Consider the following 21,665-nt stretch of genomic DNA (forward strand, 5'->3'; position numbering starts at 1 on the left):
GAGAGGGAGAGACTTGTTTTGTCACCGGGGGCCTACAGCCCAGCTAGGCCTCGTAATCATACCAGGCGGGATTTTCCAGGAGAGGCTGAAGTCAGAGACCAGAGCCTCCCCTTGGGCCCTCTCAAATTCGGGCCTGTGCCTGTCAGCCCCAGCCTCCTGTCAAGGAGAGAGCCCCCACTGTCTTTCCCACGGGGCCTGTTCTCCAGAGTTCCTAAAGGGTTGCACTGGCTCATGTTGTAAGAAATTAAGAAATTATGAAACATAACTTTCTCATTTTTTTCTTTTCATTAAAAAAATAAAATATTCAAGACTATCAGCTTCTCTTTTGCTTTTCTTTTTTCTTTTTTATATAAAATATCAGCAAGCCGCAAAGGAAAAAAAAGATAAAAAAAAAAAAAAAGAGGTGGGGGGAACAAAAAGGAAAGTAATTGCTGAGGTAACTTCATACCTTGAGGTAGTTTACTTGCGCACAGCATTACCTGACTGACTCCGCCCATGTCTTGTTGTTACTGTTGTTGTTGCAATGTCGGAAGGAGGGGACTCCATGCGTGGGCTTTTCCACGCACAGAGAGGCCTTCCACCCTTCCCAGCACACTTGATAGCATTGTCCAAGGTAGCTAAAGTACACCATCTGGCTAATATGCATTGGCGATCGGTATATCAAGAAAGGCCTAACCTCGGTTAACTGATGGCTGTCATCTTCCCCAAGGGCTGAACTTCAAACGGGATCTTATTGAGCCTAGTAAATTAATAAATTAAGCTTATCTACTCCTTTGTGTCTGTTGCTGGTACTTTGGATTTTGTTTTTCTATTTTTTTTTTTTGGAACATCTTTCATCATGCCAATGATTCGTGGAGGCAGAAGCCATCAGTTAAAATATGCTTCTAGGATAAAAACAGAAGCGAATACTCTCCAATTTACTGAATATTCCTAATATATGCCAGATGACAAACTTTAGCTTTATCGGGAGCTCAGGGCTGGGTTCCACATCCCACCACCACCAAAAGAACAGTGCCGTGGCGGGGGAGTGCCCCGCAACCCCTGCCTCTGGGAACCAGCCCTCGCGCGGACACACGGGCTAGCACGAGGGCACAGTGGCAGCCTTTGGGGCCACTCAAGTCCTCCATGGAACTGAGACTTTATCAAGGGGAGCAGGGCCCCCTTCCCAGTGCTCATAATCCAATCATTAAAATAGACTTTAAAAAAATATAAAATCTGCCTGAGAATGATGGGAATCAGGGACGGTACAGTGGTCAGCCCCTATCCCGCTGAGCATTCAGTACCACCCGTGTGCACCTGGACACGCATGATGTGGGACCTATGTGGTTGGAGGGACGTGAATTGGGCAGGGAATCTTGGTGGGGAAGCCCCAGCAGAGTGGGGGAAAGTTTTTGTGCCAATTTTTCAAGAACAGTGATCTAGAACAGATCGGCCACGAGGGCACACCTTTTAAACGTGGATTACTGTAAATTTGAATCATCTGTCTCCCCCTCTCTCACCCCCCTTTCTTCATTTGTTTACTTCTTTCTTTATTTTTTTGCTGTTCCTAGGGGCCGGTTAGGGAGGGATTGGAATTAAACTACAGATGCTGATATGTCTTCTCCCTCTGAGTCAATAACATAAGCTAAGCAATGCATTGGTCCTCGCTTTTTCTGGTAGAAGTAAAGATAAAACAATTAGTGTGAATATAGGAAGAGGCTATGTCAGCGTATGAGAATGGAGGTATTTTAATCAATAAACCAAGCAGGAGAATGTTGGAAGGATTTTAGGATCAAGAAGCAAACCGTCCTTTGAGGCTGATTAAAACACCCCTCTACATGTTTTAAAAACCTGAAGGAAATTTTATTTCTCTTCCCGCTGGGGTCTGGCCCACCCTCTTGGTGGGACCTGAAGAACTTACTTAAACAATCCACGTTTAAAAGCACCCTGAGCTAGAATTTCCACGGTGACACCCTGAGGGGTGGGCAGTGTTAGGCCAATTGGTTGGGTGTTTAGGGCAGAGAGATCAGGGTTCCTCACTGGAACATCTTTCTCAAGCAAGTGGGCAAACCTGATCTACGACCCAGCCCAAGTGTCCCTGATTCCCACTCATTCTCAGGCCTGCTGGGGAGAACGTGCTCTCGATTTCAGCCCGTTGTCCTCGAGTAGATGCGGTGGGAAGAGGCTGGGTCACTTCCTCCGTGCCTGGGCCTGGTTACTCTGTCCCTTTTGGTGCAGCTGTTTAACTTGGGCCAGGATGTCTCGGATCTTCCGCTGAGCCATCTGCAGAAACAGCAGGTGACAAGGAGAGAATGAGAACCTCCAAAGGCAAAAGCAGGAGACAGCCTCAGGGAGACAGGCCGTCAGGATCCAGACCCCAACAGAAACAGCAGGACGCACTGGACTTAAGGAAAGATGAGGAAGACTAAGGGTTAGTGACCTTAGGTTTCTCTGCCTCCAGGTGGACCCCGAGCGGGGGGGGGGGGGGGGGGGTGATGGGGGGAGGAGAGACAGTAGTATAACTCATTCAGAATTTAAAACTTGACAAACTTTAAAAATTGACAAAGTCGACACACATTATTGAATCCCAAATGGAACTCCTAGAGTTTCCAGGAGTATGAGTTGATCAAAGGGTCAACCAGGAGACTGCATCACAAATCACAACTCCACTATACATATAACTATCCCCAGGAAAGGGGGTGAAATGCCTGGAGATGGATGAACAATAAAAGCACTGCAATAAGCCTCACTGTAAAAATGGGCAAAATGCCAAAGGATCCATATTTTCACTCTTTCCCTCCTACAAATGTCTTCCCTAAGAATGATATTTATGATGGAATCAACTGCAAAATGCAATTCACTTGACAGAACTATCCCAGAATGTCTCCTTTCCATGAACAAAACTGGATGATGGTTAACGCCAATTTCTTTTTATCCAGTACAAAAAAAAAAAAAAAAAAAAAAGGTTAGGGAAGGACTAAGTTTAGACAACAGGAAATACTGCTAGTATATAATGTTATTGCATATAACGTGTACTACATATGAAAGCTGTCAAATCACTCTCTGGAAAATCTTAAGAGGAGATAAAGTGTGTACACATACTTCTACACCTAATATAGAAGAATGAGCCAAACTGGAGGCAGGCAGAGTACACAGGACTTGTCAAGGTCATTCTGGTCAACTCTAGAATCTCACTTCTCTGATCCCGAGGCTCCTGCCACCCTCCTTTGATGGGGAAATGCCATACGTACCTGGCTAGCATAGAAATGCCCAATGATCTTGACGATGACCTGGTCATTCTCATCAGGGGTCTGGTCCCTTGGCACTACCACCTCAGCGGCTGTCAAATTCTGCAACTCATTCACCTGAGGGTAGGGTGAGCAGAGAGGAGCTCAGGGTGCCATTAAGAAAGCGTGAGTGGGATTGGAGGGAGGGGCAAGAGGCTGGCGACTAGCAGGTAGTAAGTGCAGGAGTTGGGAGCTGAGCCTGGGGAACAGAATCAAGTAAACGGAGTCCTAAGGCTGAGCAGGGTAGGGGAGCAGGAGGCCAGGGCAGAACTGTTAGGCTTGGGGATCAAGGTCTAGAAATTTCAATGTGGCCCTCGCAGCTCACCGTTTTGCCACCTTTGCCAATGACTCGGCCGGCTGCCGACGCTGGCACCCGGATATGGGTCTCCAGCTTTACTTCCTCCTTGGGACCAAAGAAATTCTCCTCCTTGAGTTTTCCATAAATTCTTCCCTGAGCCTGAGAAGAAGAGGTTGTGAATCGGCAGGCTACACGTACGTGACAAAACATGAGGCGTGGTCCCCAAGCTCCATCCAGCCCTTCAGCCCACAGACCCACCCTACCAGGGGCGGCTCAACCAGCTAGACCAGATAACGTGAAAATCTCAAAAGCATTGAACTGTCGGTGTCCCGTCTGCTCATCTGTAATATCGGAGAGCCCGGGGAGAGTAACTTGCTTCCAAGAGGAACACAATTCACAGGCTACCCGCTGCATCTACGGGGTATGGGACGACTACCCGTATTTGGATAAGGCAGTGGGTAGCAATTCGTGGTCCTGAGTGGCAGCTGGCTGAGTCACTCAGAGGGCAGGCTGTCAGACACTCTACACAGCCTAGACAGCTGTTCCTGTTTGCCACCTGTCAGGCTGTTAACCATCAGCGTTTGGCTGTCTGACCAGAAGTTTGAGAACCCAGGGATGTAGCAGGGACAGGGAAAGGAATTTGGTATCAAAGACCTTCCTTATTAACTACGGCAGAGCGCAAGGAAGAAGCCCTTGGACTTCTTTCCCATAAACCTACTGATCTTCAGGAAGTAATGAGGGAAACAGAAGTAACGAAGGAAGTTTGATGCCAGTCTGAAAGCCTTACAGCCCTGTATCCGGCAGGGGAAACTTAAGAACATGACACAAAGTTGCAACCGCCCCCTTGATTCCAGTGTGTCCAGTTTGGAAAAACAACAAAGAATCAGAACCTTGAATTGGGCCTCTGGGGGTCCAGTGATGATGACCATACGAACTTTGGAGTCTGGAGTTTCAGGAGGAGCAATCTGCAAAGCAAACATCGGGTCAGAGGCACCCTTCTCTCCAGGGTTCCGGTCTCCCGACCACCAGCGTACTTCCACCACCCACTTTGGAGGGCACGGGGAAGGAAGAAGACCCCGAACACCAAGGTCATCGCCCCTGCACCCAAACCGTTTTGAGGGCAAGGGTGCGTTTGCTCCGGTGACATCATCTAAGTAGGGCCTCCCCACCGTTCCCCCTCCCAATCTCCCTAAGAGGTTTTAGTGGAGTCTTGCCAAGGAGAGGGGCACAAACGAGGTGACCAATGTGGGGAGGGCAGGGACCGCAGTGCACGGGAAAACAATCACTGCTTTCGACCAAAACTTTAAGACCGCTGCAACAAACGATTCGGACTTGCAAAATGTAACAACACCTTTGTTCACCGTGACAGTCTCCCTCCTCTCTCCACAGGACCCTGGCCAGAGAAGGTAAAAAGACAGCTAACATTTACTGAGCAACCACTGCGTACCAGGCGCTGACAGCACCAGAAGCTTCCGCTGCATTATATCTTAGCGTTACGATGACTACCGTACTGATGAGGAAACTGAGGCTCAGGCCACACGGCCTAGCGGCGGGGATTTGATCCCATGTCAGCCTGTGGCAAAACCGAAGCTCTCTTTCTAGGCTACAACACCGCCTCCTCCCTAGCCTGAAAATCCAGAAGCATTATGGAAGGCATTCTGGAGGAGGACCCAGAAAGGTCAAAAGTAAGGGGGGGTGGTGGTGGTGGTCTGCGATTCCACAGGGAAAAGGCCCCCAACACCAGCTGGATGATGGGGCGTCTGGGAACAAAGGTAGAAGGTGACGGAAGCAGAGCACTCGCCCAGCCCAGGACCTAGAAGGAGACAGAGCAGATCACCTTAATGGAGGCGCTGGCGAAACGGGAGAGCTGTTTGATGTGCTGCCCTTTCTTGCCGATGATGGCGCCCACCGCCTGGGCAGGAATGAACACCTGCACCATCTCCTGCTCCGGAGCCTGCTGCCAAGACAGGGCATGCTACCAGCACAGGCCAAGGGGCACAGCCTGGAAGCCCCTCCATGCCCCCGCCATGCATCCTCAAGAAGGAAGGGGTGCAGGCACCCAGTGGCCAACCTGGGCTACACACTCTTTAGCTCCCGCTATGGCCGGGAAGAGGAGGGAGGAAGGAAGAGCGCTGCCAACATCCCTGGCAGCATCCGAGATGGCCTTTCATGGGGCCGAGGTTCCAGGAACAATGCGGGAGCATCCTCAGACCTCCCTTCCCTCTCCCTGCGACTTCCTGAGCATCAGGGTCCCACAAGGAGTCGGACTCTTTCAGGGAGGCCATACACGGGGCCAGGTGTCCCCTGTCATAAGACCTCGCACCTACCATAAAGGAGCTGTAGGGAGCAGCTCCGGTGACGCTGCTGGGAGGTGGCGGGACTGCACTGGACGAGGCTGGGAAGAGACCCACAGCAGCCAGGTTCAGGCCAGGGATGAGATGCGACTGCAGCTGGGGAAGGAGGGTGAGGAGAAGGTCAGCTCGATCTGACGGGGCCCGGTGTGGTCTCCTGTGTGTGGCCCCGGCTGAACCGACAGGGCGAGAACCCCCAGAGAGCGCGGGCCCAAAGCAGAAGAGCTACGTGCTTCCACACGAACACCTGCCCGCTCTCCTGGTTCTCAGTCACACTCACGCGTGTGCCTAGGGGGCGGAGCTGTGAGTGATAGGGTGTTCTCACTGGACTCCAATCGAAAGGGCCAACCAGTTTCGTTCCGTCAGAGGCCCGTGCTCTCGGGTTGACTCCACTGAGACAGATGACAAACTCACAGCCCGGTACTGCAATGCGCCTACGTGAGGAGCGGCAGCGACAGATCTCTAACCCTTTTGGTCACGTACCCTACCCTACAACATCCTCACGCCCCTTGGAAAATCAGATGAAAAGTAGAGACCCTCTCCCCACCAAAGTGTACACTTACACAAATTTTACAAACAATTACGGGAGGATCACAGAACTCGAAACCCAAGATTGAAACCCCCGCCCCAGGAATCAAATGAAGAACCCCTATTAATTAAAGCTAAAAGCCTTTTCCTGATGAACCGAATTCCAAAAGCACTAAATGCTCCAAAGCCGCACAGCACGCGCCATGCCGTGCCCGGCCCACATGGAAGACCCACCCTGCTGTGGCTCAGCTGAGAGCAGGGCAGGCAGAGATGCCCGATACTCACACTCATGGCAGCCACGTCATTCTCATAAGCCTCCCGAACCTTCTTCATGATCTCCTGCTCAGCCCTGCAGCAGTTCTCGATGGCCCCCTTCACAGTGATGGTCCTTTCGGGATTATAGAGAGTGAGGTCCTGCAGCCTGGAGCGGGGGGGAGGGGCAGAGCGGCGTCACCCTTCCACTCACAGGATGGGCTCAGGCCCCAGCCAGGGACGAGTCGCAGCCCCCACCACTTCTGCACGCTATTTAACTTTTTCCAGAAAGTTCTGTCTCTGGCCTTTGCTTTGTAACCAGGGCAGAGTGAAGCACAGGGAGATAAGGCACACAGTGCTCACATAGCAGCTACTCCACCCCCTTCATTTCCGTTCTTCCCAGCGAGGCAGGCCACCGCACAGACCACACGCTGTCCTCAGAAAAGGACCTAGGTCCATTCCCTTCTCACAGCCTGACAGACGTGCTCGGAGCCCCGAAGCCCTGGCTCCAAGCTGCAGGCGCCCCCTCCTCGAGATGCAGAGTGTCTGCAGTGGGACGTGGAGGGCACAGGACTGAGGCAGTGGCACCCTAAAGAAAGCCCCCCAGCCCACATGGCAGTGGCGATGGGAGAGCTCCAGCCCTCGTAGAAATAAATCTTCTTTACCGTTTCCTTGATGCTTCTTCGATAGGTGGAAACTGCATCCAACTTAAGGGGCAAGTATTAATGAAAGGGGCTCAATAATGAGACATGGTCGACCCTGGGCCCCCAGGCGTCCCACTCACAGATAAGGCAATGTGAGAGCCTTACGAGGAGATGGTGATTTTCGTCTCTGTGTCCTGCTCCACTTTCTTCAGGTTGCGCCCCTCCTTGCCAATGAGACGCCCCACGAAGTTATTATGGGCCAGGATCTTCAGAGGAACCTCATCAGCCCTTAGGGAGACATGGGAAGAAGTGAGGGGCCAGCACTCCTTAAATGGCGGGTCAGGTAGGGACTCAGCCACCGTGCCACCCCAGCGGAGCTTTCGGGAGGAGCCACAGGACAAAATTACATTTCAGAACATTATGAGTCTACGGCCATGCTACAAGCCAGGTGGCATCTGATCTTGGAAGCTAAGCAGGGTCGGGCCTGGTTAGCACTTGGATGGGAACCACCTAGGAAAACCAGCTGCCGTCGGCGTAAAAAATAAAAAACAAGGGATTGTAAACTGACGAGGTCCTGGCAATCTGTGAGGTCAGCCATGGGTTACCTCGCCTAAAAAAATAAATTAAAAAAAAAAGAGAGAGAAAAAAATAGAAGATTATGAAAATGAGCAAATTAGTGGTCGCTCAGGGATATAAAAATGGGGTAGTAGGAACGGGTTGCCAAGGGGCACGGGACTGTGGGCGACAAATACGTTCACTGTCTCGGCTGCGGGGGTGGTTTTAGATCTATGCATACTAAAACTCACGGAACCGTGTACTTGAAAATAGCCACACTATAGAATTCTATGCAGCTATACAAAGAATGAGGTGAGTCAGTACATACTGACATGTGAAAGTGAAAAAAACAAATTATAGAAAAAGTCCACTAGGATCCTATTTATGCTAAAACACATGCGCATACACACACACACACACACACACATATATATATCTCGTGTCAAAACACATACACACGTGCACACGCATGTACATGCTTGCGAGTGCGCAGAATTCCTAGGAGGATATGTGAGGTGTTACTTATGGGGAAGAGCACGTCATTTCTCGGTTCACACCCTTCCGTACACTTTCTGACTATCTCCCATATCTCCGCATTCCTGCTAAGAAGAAGTGTGTGCTGGCGTCAGAGAGGTCACGGTCCCCGCGTTCCAAGAAAAGCGAAGGCTTACGTTTTGGTGTCCTTTGCCTCCTTGTGCATAATCTCCAAGATCATCTTACAGGCGGAGGAACAGCCCTCGGGGGTCGAGTGAACACTGATAGCCTTCTCCGCAGCACCTGCATTCTCCTTCCTGTGCACGTCTATCCTGAGGACCAAAAGGACAAGGACGGTTACTTGTCCCTAGGGAAACACGGTCTTCTTCAGGCTCTTCACACCGCTCCTCAACCAAAGGCACAGGATCTGCTCTTCTTGGAACAGGGCCAATCAAGGGCAGAACTGGGAAGGGCAGAGAAAGGGCCAGAGACACATGACCGGCTTATTGCCCAGGACCCTGACTTAATTAGGAGTCAGTGGCTGGAGTGATGGCACCTACCGTGGGAACGCAGGTTTGGGGAGCAACGGCTCACAACGCTGAAGCTGCACTTCCCCTCGAAACAACTATAAAGGGAAGGCATGTTGTCCCAAATTAAAAGTAATAATTAAGACTTTACTGTGAATAAGGACATAAATGTGACCTGTTCTTTTCCACAGAGTACACTGATCAGCTGGTCAAGATTAAAGAGGGACCAGTTGTGGTAGCATGGGAGGCGGAATGGAATTGCGACCTATGACTGAGGACCCTGACTTTGGCCAGGCCGACCAGCCCTGCCGAGACCAATAAAAGTGGCGTTAAAATCCTAGAGCACCAAAGAGAGACTGACTCTCCAAGACAGGGTCCACTTGATGAGACTTTCTACTAAAAATGATAGAACCCTTCTTGCTGACAGTGCGAGGCCCAGCCATCGCCACCATATGGCACACCCCAGCCCCATTCTGCCTCGCCACTGCCCGCCTCTACCTAGGAGGCAAGGAATGAAAGTGGTGACCCCTGAATGGAAAGAGGGAACGTGTTCAGGGCGACATTTCCTAAGAGGTAACTGTCGATGCCCCTCAGTGTGCTTCCAAGAGGCGCCCCACCTCCCCAGGTACCAACCCCTGCTTCCTGGCACCCACCTCCAATTCCCAGCAGCTAAGACTCACTTGGACTGGGTCTGTTTCGTGATGTTTCTGATGGTGGCTCCCTCCTTGCCAATGATGGCACCCACATACTGGGTGGGCACCAGGAGCCGCAGGGGAATATCCACTTGCTGTTGCTTGGCTGGAGCCCCTGCTGCCACAGGCGAGCCCTGGCGGGGTTGACCCCGAGAGCCAAAGCCTCCTCGGCGCCCATTCTCAGGACCCTGTGCTATCTGCTCATCGGGAATGTAGGAGACCTTCAAGGCATGGTTCTCCAGCTGATGGCCATTCAGCTTCATGATGGCTCTGGGGACAGAGAGAGAGTCTACTGGTCACTCGGATCCATATCGATCACCCCAAAGCCCCTTCACATGTAAAGCACTCTACTGGGTTATAGCATGGAACACACTTAAAGGGAGATGACCACCTGCCCACCACTCCCACTTCTATCTTAGAGAATGAATCTTCCAGCCTAAATGGTACAGGCTATCAAAGGGATAAGTAAAGTAAATAAGATTATTTCCATGGAATCTGGGGATTTGCTTGTAAATTTCAGCCAAAACTACCTTTTGAGTCTGGCACATTCCATCTTTAAGGAAACTCCATGAAAAAGAAGTTAAGAGTTAGAGACAGAATGGCTTGCTTCCCACTTGGAAGCAGGAGTTTAAGCGCATCTCGGATGTCCGCAAAACGGAGTCGAGCCCCACCCATTCCCAAACCTGCCGTGGGTTAGAAAAGTAAATAAGGCAACAACAGGTTGTGGGTAGTAAGCAAGCTGTTGACATGATCTTTAAATTTAAAGCCAGTCTAACAACTATAGATTGGCCACAAGGGGCAGTAGGAGCCTCCAGAAAATTCTGAGCCCAGGAGGCATCTAAAACAGAATTTGAGGAAGTGACGGGATTTTACAACGTACCCTAAGTTGGAGGAAATAGACGAGGCAGAAACAATGTAATGAAGAAGCAAGAAACCCATCAAGAGCAAAATGTGGCAAAAGGCCTATAACAAGGCAGATACAAATATGAATGGGTAAATACGTGACGTGTACAGTTCGCCACCAGTGGGTAAGAAGTGTTCACTGCTCAACCAAAAAGATAAGAAGCCAGAAAGTATGGGTGCGAGGGGACTGAAAGGACCCTAGAGAGCGTAACGGGGATCACATACAATAAAATGTCACATACAATAAAATGTCACTACAATAAAATGTCTGCCCCCCCCCCACACATCATTACATTAACGAATCCTTTAAAAAACGTTGCCATTCCTCCTCACTCCCACTAGATGGCGCCATCAGCACAGCAAAGGACTCAAGTTCTCTGGCAACTGGTGATGATGTTTCTGAGAAGCCAACCTTTTCTCCTAACAGGATCTCCCACCTTCCCTAGGAGTTGTTTGGGTCCATGCAAATGTATTTGCTATCAGACCGTGAACCAACAATATCTGAACCCAGGCAGGGATGCCTGCCTGCCTGCCTGCCTGGAACGCATCCCTGTCTGGAAGCAGCAACATCCCTTAAAGATCTTCCCAGCCCCACTTTGTAGCCCACTCACTGCCTGGTCTGTTCCCGGTTGGAATAGGTGACATTCACCACTGCCGTCTCACTCTCGGTGTTCACTGCGGGAGCAAAACAGACGCCTGGGTTAGAGCAGTGAAATCTGGAGATGCCATGAATGAATCTCATGTGTTAAAAGTTCATCCTTCCATATTGTGAGGTCAGCAAGGCATGGAGCAGACCACTTGGAGCTTACAAAATATGTGAAGGACAAGGCAAAACAGTCCCCTTTCCCACCCCTTTCACCAGAACTCTTAGAGGATTCTAATTCACCTTCTTGCGTTTTCCTTTCTGTCTTTCTTTGATTTCCTTACCCAGCCCCCAAGAGAGCTGAGTATACAAAAGGATGTAGTCAACATACCCAGAAGGTCAGTCGCCCAGGCAGCATGCGCATGCCCACACAACAGCCTGATACATTTACCCTTGGAAAGTTAAACTAGTTAAAAATCAACACACTGAGATTAGCAATTTATAGAAGTAAACATCCCAAGAAATGTCTCTAAGGATATGTCTGAAGAGACTCGGGAAACACTCAAATCCATTTTAGAGGCCTAAGTATCCTCAAGGATACATTAATCAAACGTACGGGTATTACAACCTAGCTAAAAGGGTTGACAACCTAGCTAAAAGGGTTGATGGGAGTGGCTGCTATGGAGTCTGGGGAGGGGAGGAATTGTCTGCATCTTTTCCAGGGGAAAAGGATTTCCTGACTGAGTATTCCAAGCAGCTTAACCATGGAAACGCACACATCAGGGCATCATAAATTCATGGCACCAGCCTTTATTCCTATCACACTCTTCACAAGCAGCCTTTTGATTTTCACTTGATCATCATATACTCTTGTCCTACAGGAAGGAGATTGGGTTGGACATTAAAATTCTTCTTCTTTTAAATTAATAAAAATAACCTTCTGTTGTATGCATCATTGTCCTGTAATCTGACAGCCTGCTCAATGCTAGGGGTGGAGGACATGGACAAAAATCAAGCCTCTGCCCCCATAATAGAGGATAAGGCCCTTGGCCACAAAACTTCAAGCAGACCACTCTTAACCTTTCCAGCCTTCATCAGTAGAGCTCTGCCACCTCAGTGCTGAGGAAGATTCTGCAAGAATGTTCTAGGTTAAATGAAAACACAGTAGTAAATGAAACTGCAAAATACGCTTAAAAAATAAGCACTTTCTAAAGAATATCAGAAGGGACTTTGCTTAGAAAGTTGCATTTGAACAAACTTGAAGACTCTCTATTGTCCAACAAAATGATACACTTCCCATTCTGTTCTCCCCAGGCAGTGGGTACTCCCTCCAGAATCAGTGCCTTAAAGCTCCCTGCTCCAGCCCAGGAGAGACTCCTGCTAGACCTCCCCCTGAGGCTCAGCATGTATTCCCAAACCACTGCTCAATCTTGCTCTCGGGTTGGGTTTGTCCAGGAGTAACAGTCATTAGTCTAAGCTGTCAGCAGTACCGGGCAATGGTTATCAGTGCATCCAGTTGTGTCCTGGCATTTATGATAAAAGGCAAGCTGTAGGATTAGAGCAGGAGAAAACCTGTGTGATTGACTCAGCACTTTACCTTCATGCAGGCAAATATTTTAATCATTTATGATTTATAGCTTGCCCTTTACACAAAGAATTTGGAGACGAATATTTAAATCCTAACTAGGTGATAATTAAGTTTCTCGAAGATCTACAAACTCAAGCATATCTTGTCTACTCGAATGTCTAACCTATATTACTCCATTTTATTTTAGCTCATTTCCTTTGAAAATTCCTTATTTTCTTTTTGTAATCTTAAACTATGAGGAAACCTCAAAAATCATAGCAAACTTTTTATGGTCTAGAATTTCTTTTTATTGTTTCTCCTTCTGTGGACCAACCAACTCTTGATTTTGCCTACCCATCAATGTGTACTAAAGTAAATAAATCCTCTGCTTTTTTTTTTTATTGACCAAGGACATGTAGCTGACAATCAGAGCTTTCAAACTGAAGAGAGACAACCAGTTGATTACTATAGCCAAAAACAAAGAATCGAGAAGCTTTTAAAGTAAAAGGGCTACAGACTTACTCGGGCTGAATGCAGTTTTCATTCTTAAACTATTTCTAAAATCTTAGGATCTCTACCTTGGTTGACCCTTGGAAGCCCGGGGACCCCATGTGGAGAATGAGGGACTCTGTTCACGTCTCTCATTAAACAGAGGAGAAACCTGTTCCAAGATGAGCTGGAGAGCCTAAGCTGGGGACCATGCGTCCAAGCCTCTTCCTCCATACCACATTCTGTCTGTCTGTCTGTCTTCTTTTGGTATGCCAGATAGATTTGCTCATGGAAAAATGAGGAAGATCAGATCCCCCAAAGTCCTCCGCTCCCACCCCGCCACCTCTGTCTGCCCACTCTTACCTTGCTCACAGTTCTCTACTGTTCCATACTGAGCAAGCAGGCTATCCAGGACCTAGGAGGAGCATGGAAAAGAGGGGAAGGCTACTCTGAGCATCCCAGGAACTACCACAAGACCAGCCACTGGACACCCCACACCCCAAAGCACTGGAGCACAGGCAGAGAGCCTCAGGTGGGGACTGAGCATTACTAATTGTCCAGCTGCCCCTTTCTGAGATACTAATGCTGGTGGTGACCTGTCATAGTATCTTTGTAGAAATGTGCTTAAGTTCAAAAAGACATTTAAGAGGCTTTTTGGAGGCAGGTTAACTTTTGCCATCACTAAGTTTGGGGCTTGGGAAACAACACGCTTTCCATTTCTATGTAATGCTTTTCAGTACAGGGAGAAAATCCCGAAGAACTAATATTGATAGTCCTGGGTTAAGGATGAGACCCTATCAACCTCTCTTTCAGCACCCCTGGGCTCAAGCCACCAGGGGACCTCCCCAGTCATCTCCGCCAACTGGGCCTGGCCCGGACTTATGCCCCAGTCCCCACCGCCCTGTGCCACTGAGTGTTGCCCCCGATCACTCACTTCCCATCGAAGCTGGGGTGGAATATTTCGGATCTGAATCTTCCGGCTCCTGAAATGAGAGGGAACAAGATTAGTGACAGCTCCAAATACTTTAGGGGACTGTGACCTTGCAGTTTTTAATCCTCATCCCAGTCTTTATCTCTCTACCTTCCACAACGCCAAAGTCTTAGAGCCTAAGAACGATCAACTTTGGGAAAGCCGATTTGGTGTAGGGGAAGCAAAGTTACCAGATAGGAAAACCAAAGTCAGATGCCCTGAGCACGAGAGTAACCGAATTCCCTAAAAGTCACATCCGCTTTGTTTGTCTCTCCTTAGTTTTCTCGCTAGAGAAACTTTTATTCAGTAGCCATCTATCGCCACCCACTGTGTTTCAGGCATGAAGACTACGAAGCTACATAAGACATTATTCATTAATGTGGTACCCATTTAATCGGTGCCTACTTCATGCTGGACTTTGTTCTAGATGCTGTGTCCCCAGCGATAAACGACAAAGTGCCTGGCCTCAAGGTGCTCAATTTATTGGGGAGACATATATGCAAACAAACTACAGCAGGATAATAGTGCAGCAGTTAAGCGCTTTGTGCAGGTGTAGATTTAAACCTGTACTCCACTTACTAGCACTGATCTTTGAAAGATTATTTTTCTTTGAGGCTCCATTTCCTCCTTTGTAAAACAAGGATAATACCTATTATTCGAGGGGTGGTGTATAAAGTAACGTCAGATAATATTATAAAGAGCTTAGCAAAGCGCTTAGAGTACTTAAAGTATAATCATAGATGCGAATACCAAGGTGGGAGTGATTAACACAGGTAACCCAGCATCCTGACCACCACTCTCCTTCTCTGCTCCCAGTTAACTACCCTTTTTTCTTCCCATTTTTAAAATTCCTCTTAAAAATGTAATTTTCCCTGAGGAAGGTTTGTAGGTTCAAGATTGACTCCCAGAGAAACTGGTTACCACCCAAATCAATGTCCTAATCGCTGGGCTTAAAGCATTTTCATTGACTTGTCTGTATTGGTCAACTGTCCTTACGTCTTTGCCTATTCCTGATCACAAAATCTTAGTTCAAGACGCAGTCCAACAAAACTGTACTGGCATGAGGAAAAACTGGACTAGGAAGCAAGAAAGTCCAGTTCTGGCCCTTCAACTGCTCCTGATTCGGTGTTCGCCTGACTCAGCCACTTCCGCGGCAGCCGCTGTCTCCCTACGCAATGGGGATCATGTCAGTTCCTGCCAAGCCAGGAGAAAGGGGTATTGAAAACATACGGAACCAAGGGAATGGATGCTAAGGTCCAACTATAAATGTTTCAATCTTGGCTGTTCGGGGCCAGCTCACAGATTTCACCCCCATGACCTCAAATGTCTTCAGCTATAAAATGGACATGAAAGCATCTCCAAGTCCCTTCTAGCTAGGAGGCTCTGAGTATGGAAAGTCATTGATGAACTATATTAAGGAAATCTCTTTCAGGGATAAAACAACTTAAGGGGATAGGAAAATAAGTTTTGAAGAGAATCGATGTCTATAGCTCTCTACTTTGTTTGGTTTGCGAACCTGATGGTAAGTGATCAGACAACATATTAGGACAAAAGGCCAAGGATCAGAGAAACAGTTCCAAGCCCAGGTCCTCGGATCCCACGCCAGCCCACCTTCTGGCCAACAGGGAGGACAGGGCACCTGCCCTCGTGAGGGATTTCTCATACGAATCCCTTGGTGACAAACTGGACAGAGAGAAAATCCAGGATCCCTCACAATGAAAGTCAAATTCCAGGAGAATTGAGAAAAAAATAATTATACCATTGGAAGAACACTGATCCAGCTTGACACCAATGACAGAGGTGGCCCAAGCCCACGCCTTCCCTCAAGGGGAGTCTTCTGGATGAAGAGCAGAGGCGGGCGGGGCCTGCCAGCCAGGAAGGGGAGCCGGAGTTCAAGCCAGTCAGGGCCTAAAGCAACCCCAGCTCAGGAGCTCAGTTTGACAAGCACTCTTTCAAGATGGCCCCTTAGTATCATCTCAGGTCAAAGATCAAAAAATACCCGCCTCCTTCAAACTCCTCGCCTTAAAGCTTTCTGTTCAGGGTGGGGAGGAGATGGGGTGGTGAAATCAAATCTCTGTTCGGGATGTTAATCCATATCCTGAAAGCAATGGCAGTCTGGAATGTGTGGAATGTTCCAGGAGAAGGAGGGGGAGGAGGGCAGGGCCACCCAACCAATGAAGGAAAAGACATCCTGTAGCCCTCCCCCATGCCCCTTCAGGCCTCCGAGCCCCCTTTCAGCAAAGCCCCCAACCCTGACAAAAACACACCAGTGGCTATGAAGAACCTTTGTCTTTTTAAGCCCTTGGTCTGACTTCTACGAAGTATGATGGTTTCTATACCTAGTTTCGATCAAGACCAAAGGCCATGGGGCACTGTGGGGAACTGTATGGGAACTATACCAAGTACACTCCTTCCCTGGGTCCCCGAGTCCCTCCCTGGGTAACTCGTTCACTCTACAAACATTTACAGAAGGCTCGTTGTGTGCTAGGTTGGGGCAGTGTGCTGAGGGCTGGGGGCATCCGGATGGAAACTAAGAATGCCCTGACCAGTCACATCTTTGCTCAATACCTTAGTTTCCTCCCATGGAAAACTGACAGAGCTTTTGTGATAAGACTTAAAGCAGGGTTCTCATTCCATGACCCAGGCCCCAGGAGTCCAGAGGCGTCCAGACGAGCATGGGAAGAGGCAGGTGGGAAGGCAGAGCCGACGACAAGCAGCTTGGAGTGATAGTACAACAGACTTCTGCACGGGTGGGGAATTAGTGGGAAACACCACAGCCTAGAGTCCCACCCTCCACGCTCCCACCTCCCTATGACAACTAAAGCGACCCACTCCAGCACCCCAGTGGATCAGCTTCCAATAGGATCGAACAAAGTCTTTTTGCCCTACAGGTAATAGGGCACTATATTGAGCTGGGCCTGGGGTGCCTAAACCCCAAGATCCATTGTTCAAAAGAGGCAAAAAATCTCCTAGAGGTTCAGGAACCACCATCCCAGAGCTGATAAACCTGTTGAGTGAAAGAATGAAGCCACAAGCCCCGGGCAATACAATGCAGGCAATCGCTGCAGCCTAATTATTTCCCTAGGTGCCACCACTATAGTAGCTTTTGACCTCTCTGCCTGCCCTGACCTGCAGGGCAGTTGCCAGACTGGGGCAGCTCCCCAGATATAGAGTAACCACAGGGGACCTACTACTCTGATGCAAGAGACAAGCAGGGGGAATGAGGGCCACAGGGACCAAGTGACCATTCTTCTCTAGCCCAGGGGAGATTCCAGAAGAGACCAGTGGGACAGAGCATCCATCCGTGCAATAGCATGAAGAGTTGAGTAGGAAAATAAGATTCAAGAAGCACAGAATCTGGGCACTTGGAAGTATGGTTCAGAGTTCTCCCTGGGCAGGAGGCTCTCGTTCTTGTCATCTTTTCAGAGAATTGTCACCGACACACTGAATTGGAAGGAAAATGGGTCTACTATTTGAGGAGTGCTTGTCAGATGCCAGGCTGAGATTCAGCACCTCCTATAAGCCTCCCATTACCCACATCCGGCTCCGTTTTACACATCAGGTTCCTGAGATTGGGAAGCTGAGTATCTTTGCCAAGTCACACAGCCACTAAGAGGCAGAACCAGGATTTGAACCCAAAGCCTGTCTGGTTCCAGGCTCTTAGCAGTGCCCCCCAGTGCTGCCTTTTTGATGGCATAAAGACAAAAGGCCTTTGCCAAAATATAGCCATTAGGCTAGAGGAGAAATTTAAAATATTCAGAGTTCACACACCGTAGTGAACAGGACCTGCCGAGTGGTGCTGCTCTCCAAGAAATCAAAACATCCCACCTCTAAAGTCCCCGTAAGTTAGTAAGTAACTTCTTTTTCCAGCAGATTCCATAGTTGACAAGTGGTTCGATGGCATATTGAGCGCTGTCTACATGTTTCATAACAACTTTTTAAAAAAATCATAGCGATTTTTAAGTTCTCACATTTTAGAAATACACACCGAAATAGTTGCAGATGAAATGATGAATTGCTTTTCTATCGTTCGGTGCTGAGCACGAGCCCTGTGCTACAGTGCAGAGCGTGCTTCAAAATAATCAGGGGATGGGGAGACAAATGAAAACATTTGATTTAAGTCGGTATTTCTTAAAGCTAGGTGATGGGGTTCATTACACTATCCTCTCCACTTTTTTATGCTTACTTTTTTCCATAATAAAAAAGGATTTTTTTTGGGGGGGACGAGCATTTTATGCAAGCTGGGGGCAGGAAGAGTACGGGCTTGGGGTCCAGCAGAGGGAGGAGCAGATGCACGGATGGGACCCTTCTCACGATGCACACTGACTGCAACAGTGACTCGAGGTCTCCAGGAGGGGTGGGGAAGCTAAAAACTGCTCCAGGGGCTGTTCTTTTTCTAATCCTTTGCAAACGTGCTCCTTCCTCTTTCTACCCCAATCCCTTTGGGGAGGGTGCCATCTTCAATCACTCAGATGGCCTCACCCCTCCCTAGAGGGAGTTCCTTTGAACCAAGGTAGGGCAAGTCAGTTGAAGGTGGGGAGGAAGGAACAGTAAGAGGTTTAGGAAAACTTGGGGCCCCAAGCCCCAGAGGCCCCTCTTGTGAGTCAAACCTGGACTTTCATCTCTGCCAAAGAACTAGGATTAAACTGGGATCTCCAGATTAGAGCCTCTACCTCCACTCCTCCCCCAGACCAGCAGGCTGTGTGGCCTCGGGCAAGTCAAGCCTTCAACTCTCTGGACCTCAGTTTCTTACAACTGGGAAACAAGGATAAGGTTTTGCTGATCTTACAAGATCTTGGGTCCTCAAACTGGGATCAACCCTGTCCACCTACATTCTTAATTAGAGGGATTTTCTGTGCCCTGATGGTCCAAGTAAGGGGTTCTTAACCTTTTTTTTGGTTAACATTAGAAAATGAAAGAACGCTCTCCCCCAGAAAAAAATGCATTTTGCACACAACTTCAAAATCTGGGAGATTAATAAAGGTTTTGGGATCCAGTCATAAATCCAAAGTTAAGACACCTTCCCACATTCAACTTCATCCCCAATGATATTCATGTCTTCATTCAAGCCTGCAACCATGACAGAAAGAAATGAACCCAAGACAAGCAGAAAGGCTTGACTGGGGGATGGGGTTGGGGTTGCTGCTCAGATATTGGAAATGAATAAGCAACTAAGATGGTTCGAACCTGCAGAAGCACATCTTGCTCACCTAATTCTAATCAGTGGTGAATGGAACGCCTCACCACAACTTTCCTTAAAGAATGCTGGGGTCCTTCATTCCACAGGTTTCCTTGGCACTCTATTACGCCCTGGGCTTGTGCTGGCCACACGACAGTAGCCCCCAGTCACATGTGGTTACTGAGCACTTGAATTGTGGCTACTGTAACTTAGGAACTGAATTATAATTTTATTGAAGTGTTTATGTAACTTTTTTTATCCACAAACTTTATAAAATCTAAATACAGATCAATTGCTCTCACTGAAAACTTAGCATAGCAACTGGGATGGGCTCTCAGTGTAAAATAACATACACTGAATCCCTAAAGAGTGCCCTGCCAAAAAGCGAAATATCTCATTAATTGTTTATACTGATTGCATGTTGCACTAACAATCTTTTAACTTTAAAATTAATTTTTGAATTAATCTTTTATATTAATTCACCTTTTTTTTCTTTTTTAACGTGGCTCTTAGAAAATCTACACTGACTCATGTGGCTGTCATTGCATTTCTATCATTCGGTGCTGAGCACGGGCATTGTGCTACAGCGCAGAGCCCGGGGTGATAAACACGGGGATGCCTCCCACTCTTGTGGAGTTTATAGTCCAGCACTTTGGTCTGGGATGGGAGAAGGGAATGAGTGAACAGGTTAAGAGGCATGGAGGTCGGCTGTCCACTGCATCCCTTCAGAAGTGGGTGATCCCGCCAACTCGACAAGAGAGTCCCATGTGGCTGACACTGGAGTAGAAGCACCCTCCCAGAGCTGGCTCCCTTCCCAGTTGTTTTTCCCAGCTGGAAGTCACACATAAAAGATGTCCTAACGTGCCAACCGCTGCCTTTCCCATAAGATCACCACTGACCTAGTCTTTCCTCTCCTCCCTGCCTCCTTATCCCTGTAGCACGGAAAGGTGGGGGGGGGGTGGCGGGGGGGGGGGCGTAATTGTCCAGGAAAGCTTCTGAAGGGGGCGGACCTGGCACGCTCCAGCCATGGCAATAGCTGAGAAAGGAGGAAGGGCTGGAGAGGGGAGGAGGAGCTGGCCCAATGCCCAGGGCTCTGCGCCAGGCTGATCCAGAGGCAGGGCAGCCAGACAGGGGGGGCAGAAGGGCGGGCGGGCGGGCAGGTGGGTTGTCGAGTGAGTTGATGGACAGGGTAGGAGCTGCTAGAAAGGAAAACACAAACCCCGTGGAAGGTGCGGGACCAGACAAAGCAGATGCCACCACCGAGGAGAACGGCAGTGTAGGAGTGGACCTGAATTCCACTACGGGAATCTACCTGTCGTTCCGTGAGCGCGGTCTTTTAAATGCACGTGGCGCACAGGCACCGTCCCATGCGTGTGCCAACTCCTGCGCTCATGTTGCGGAAAAGCAGGGAGGAGAAACAAAGTCTACCGGAGAAGGCTCTAGGCTGAACCTGTTTATCTCCTCTCATTTGGAAGGCTTTTTGTACCATATTTAACATGCTCCTGGCCTACCTGGATTCAGGGAAAAAAGATCACCGGGCTTCTTACACCACACCAAGGAGAGTCAGTCAGTCAGTCAGTCAGTCAGTCTCTCTCCTGGCACTAGGAAGTTCCAGTCGAAGGAGATGATTCATAAATGAGGCAAGAGAGGTGTACACACACACACCTCAAGCCTTGAGAGGGCCCTAAACAGTCACCCTCATTCTGTAGATGGAGAAACTGAGGCCAAAGGAAAGGGAAAAGTCTAGGTAATTTTGAGGTAGGACTAGAACTCGACTATCCCCCCAAAACTGGTGGTTTACACTCATCTCACCAAACCTCACTACATTCCCTCTGACAAGAAGTGTTAACACAGCAGAAGTCTGAACAGCCTCGATGTCAGCAGCAGGAAAAATGCCCATATTCTGTATGGCTAAGTGCGTGCCAACTGGCTTTTACTGCATGCGGCTCTAATTTGGGCACAGGATTTAACTTGCAGAAAAGCTAACTACACTATAATACGGCTGGATGACTGTCAGAGAGATTTGTTAGCAGGATAAAGGGTACTCACCGAAAATTCGATCTTGCAAATTTTCGTATAGGTTCAGGACAGGCAAAGAACAACAGTGTGACAATGAGTGAGAAGGTGCTAACTAGCATTAAAGAGCAAGCGAACCCCAAAGATTGCTTATTTCACTCATCTCAGAAATAAATGGTTTGACAAGAGTCCACTTTTTTTTTTTTTTTTTTTTTTGCCCATCTGGGCAGCACCAGAGGAAGCCAAAACAGAAGCTCTGAGTCAGTGGAGCTCTTTCCAGACAAATTCCAAGTCTGCCTGGGCCAGCTTCAACCCCCTCTCTCTCTCCATGGTGCTCTCTCTGCCTAGAATCTTGTTCTTTCACCTGAGCA

The 21,665-nt window shown here is 48.6% G+C and overlaps 1 protein-coding gene across 2 annotated transcripts in view; it reads right to left on the reverse strand.

The window, feature by feature from the left end:
• Positions 1-811: 811 nt before the first annotated feature.
• IGF2BP1 (insulin like growth factor 2 mRNA binding protein 1) overlaps positions 812-21,665 on the reverse strand; it is a 36,098-nt gene continuing 15,244 nt past the window's right edge. The window contains exons 3-15 of one of the 2 annotated variants that reach the window (XM_016158432.2): positions 14,064-14,112; positions 13,493-13,544; positions 11,102-11,165; positions 9,576-9,857; positions 8,566-8,700; positions 7,505-7,627; positions 6,729-6,864; positions 5,892-6,014; positions 5,402-5,518; positions 4,455-4,529; positions 3,592-3,723; positions 3,231-3,344; positions 812-2,262 (exon numbers count right to left, since the gene is read on the reverse strand). In XM_016158432.2, coding sequence (XP_016013918.1) covers positions 2,170-2,262; positions 3,231-3,344; positions 3,592-3,723; positions 4,455-4,529; positions 5,402-5,518; positions 5,892-6,014; positions 6,729-6,864; positions 7,505-7,627; positions 8,566-8,700; positions 9,576-9,857; positions 11,102-11,165; positions 13,493-13,544; positions 14,064-14,112 — 1,495 coding nt within the window. In that variant the 3' untranslated portion in view covers positions 812-2,169. Of the gene's footprint in view, positions 2,263-3,230; positions 3,345-3,591; positions 3,724-4,454; positions 4,530-5,401; positions 5,522-5,891; positions 6,015-6,728; positions 6,865-7,504; positions 7,628-8,565; positions 8,701-9,575; positions 9,858-11,101; positions 11,166-13,492; positions 13,545-14,063; positions 14,113-21,665 lie in introns of both variants that reach the window. The other variant, XM_016158431.2, reaches the window with a different exon arrangement.

This window comes from Rousettus aegyptiacus, unplaced genomic scaffold, assembly GCF_014176215.1.
Source record: "Rousettus aegyptiacus isolate mRouAeg1 unplaced genomic scaffold, mRouAeg1.p scaffold_m13_p_6, whole genome shotgun sequence".
Classification (NCBI taxonomy): domain Eukaryota; kingdom Metazoa; phylum Chordata; class Mammalia; order Chiroptera; family Pteropodidae; genus Rousettus; species Rousettus aegyptiacus.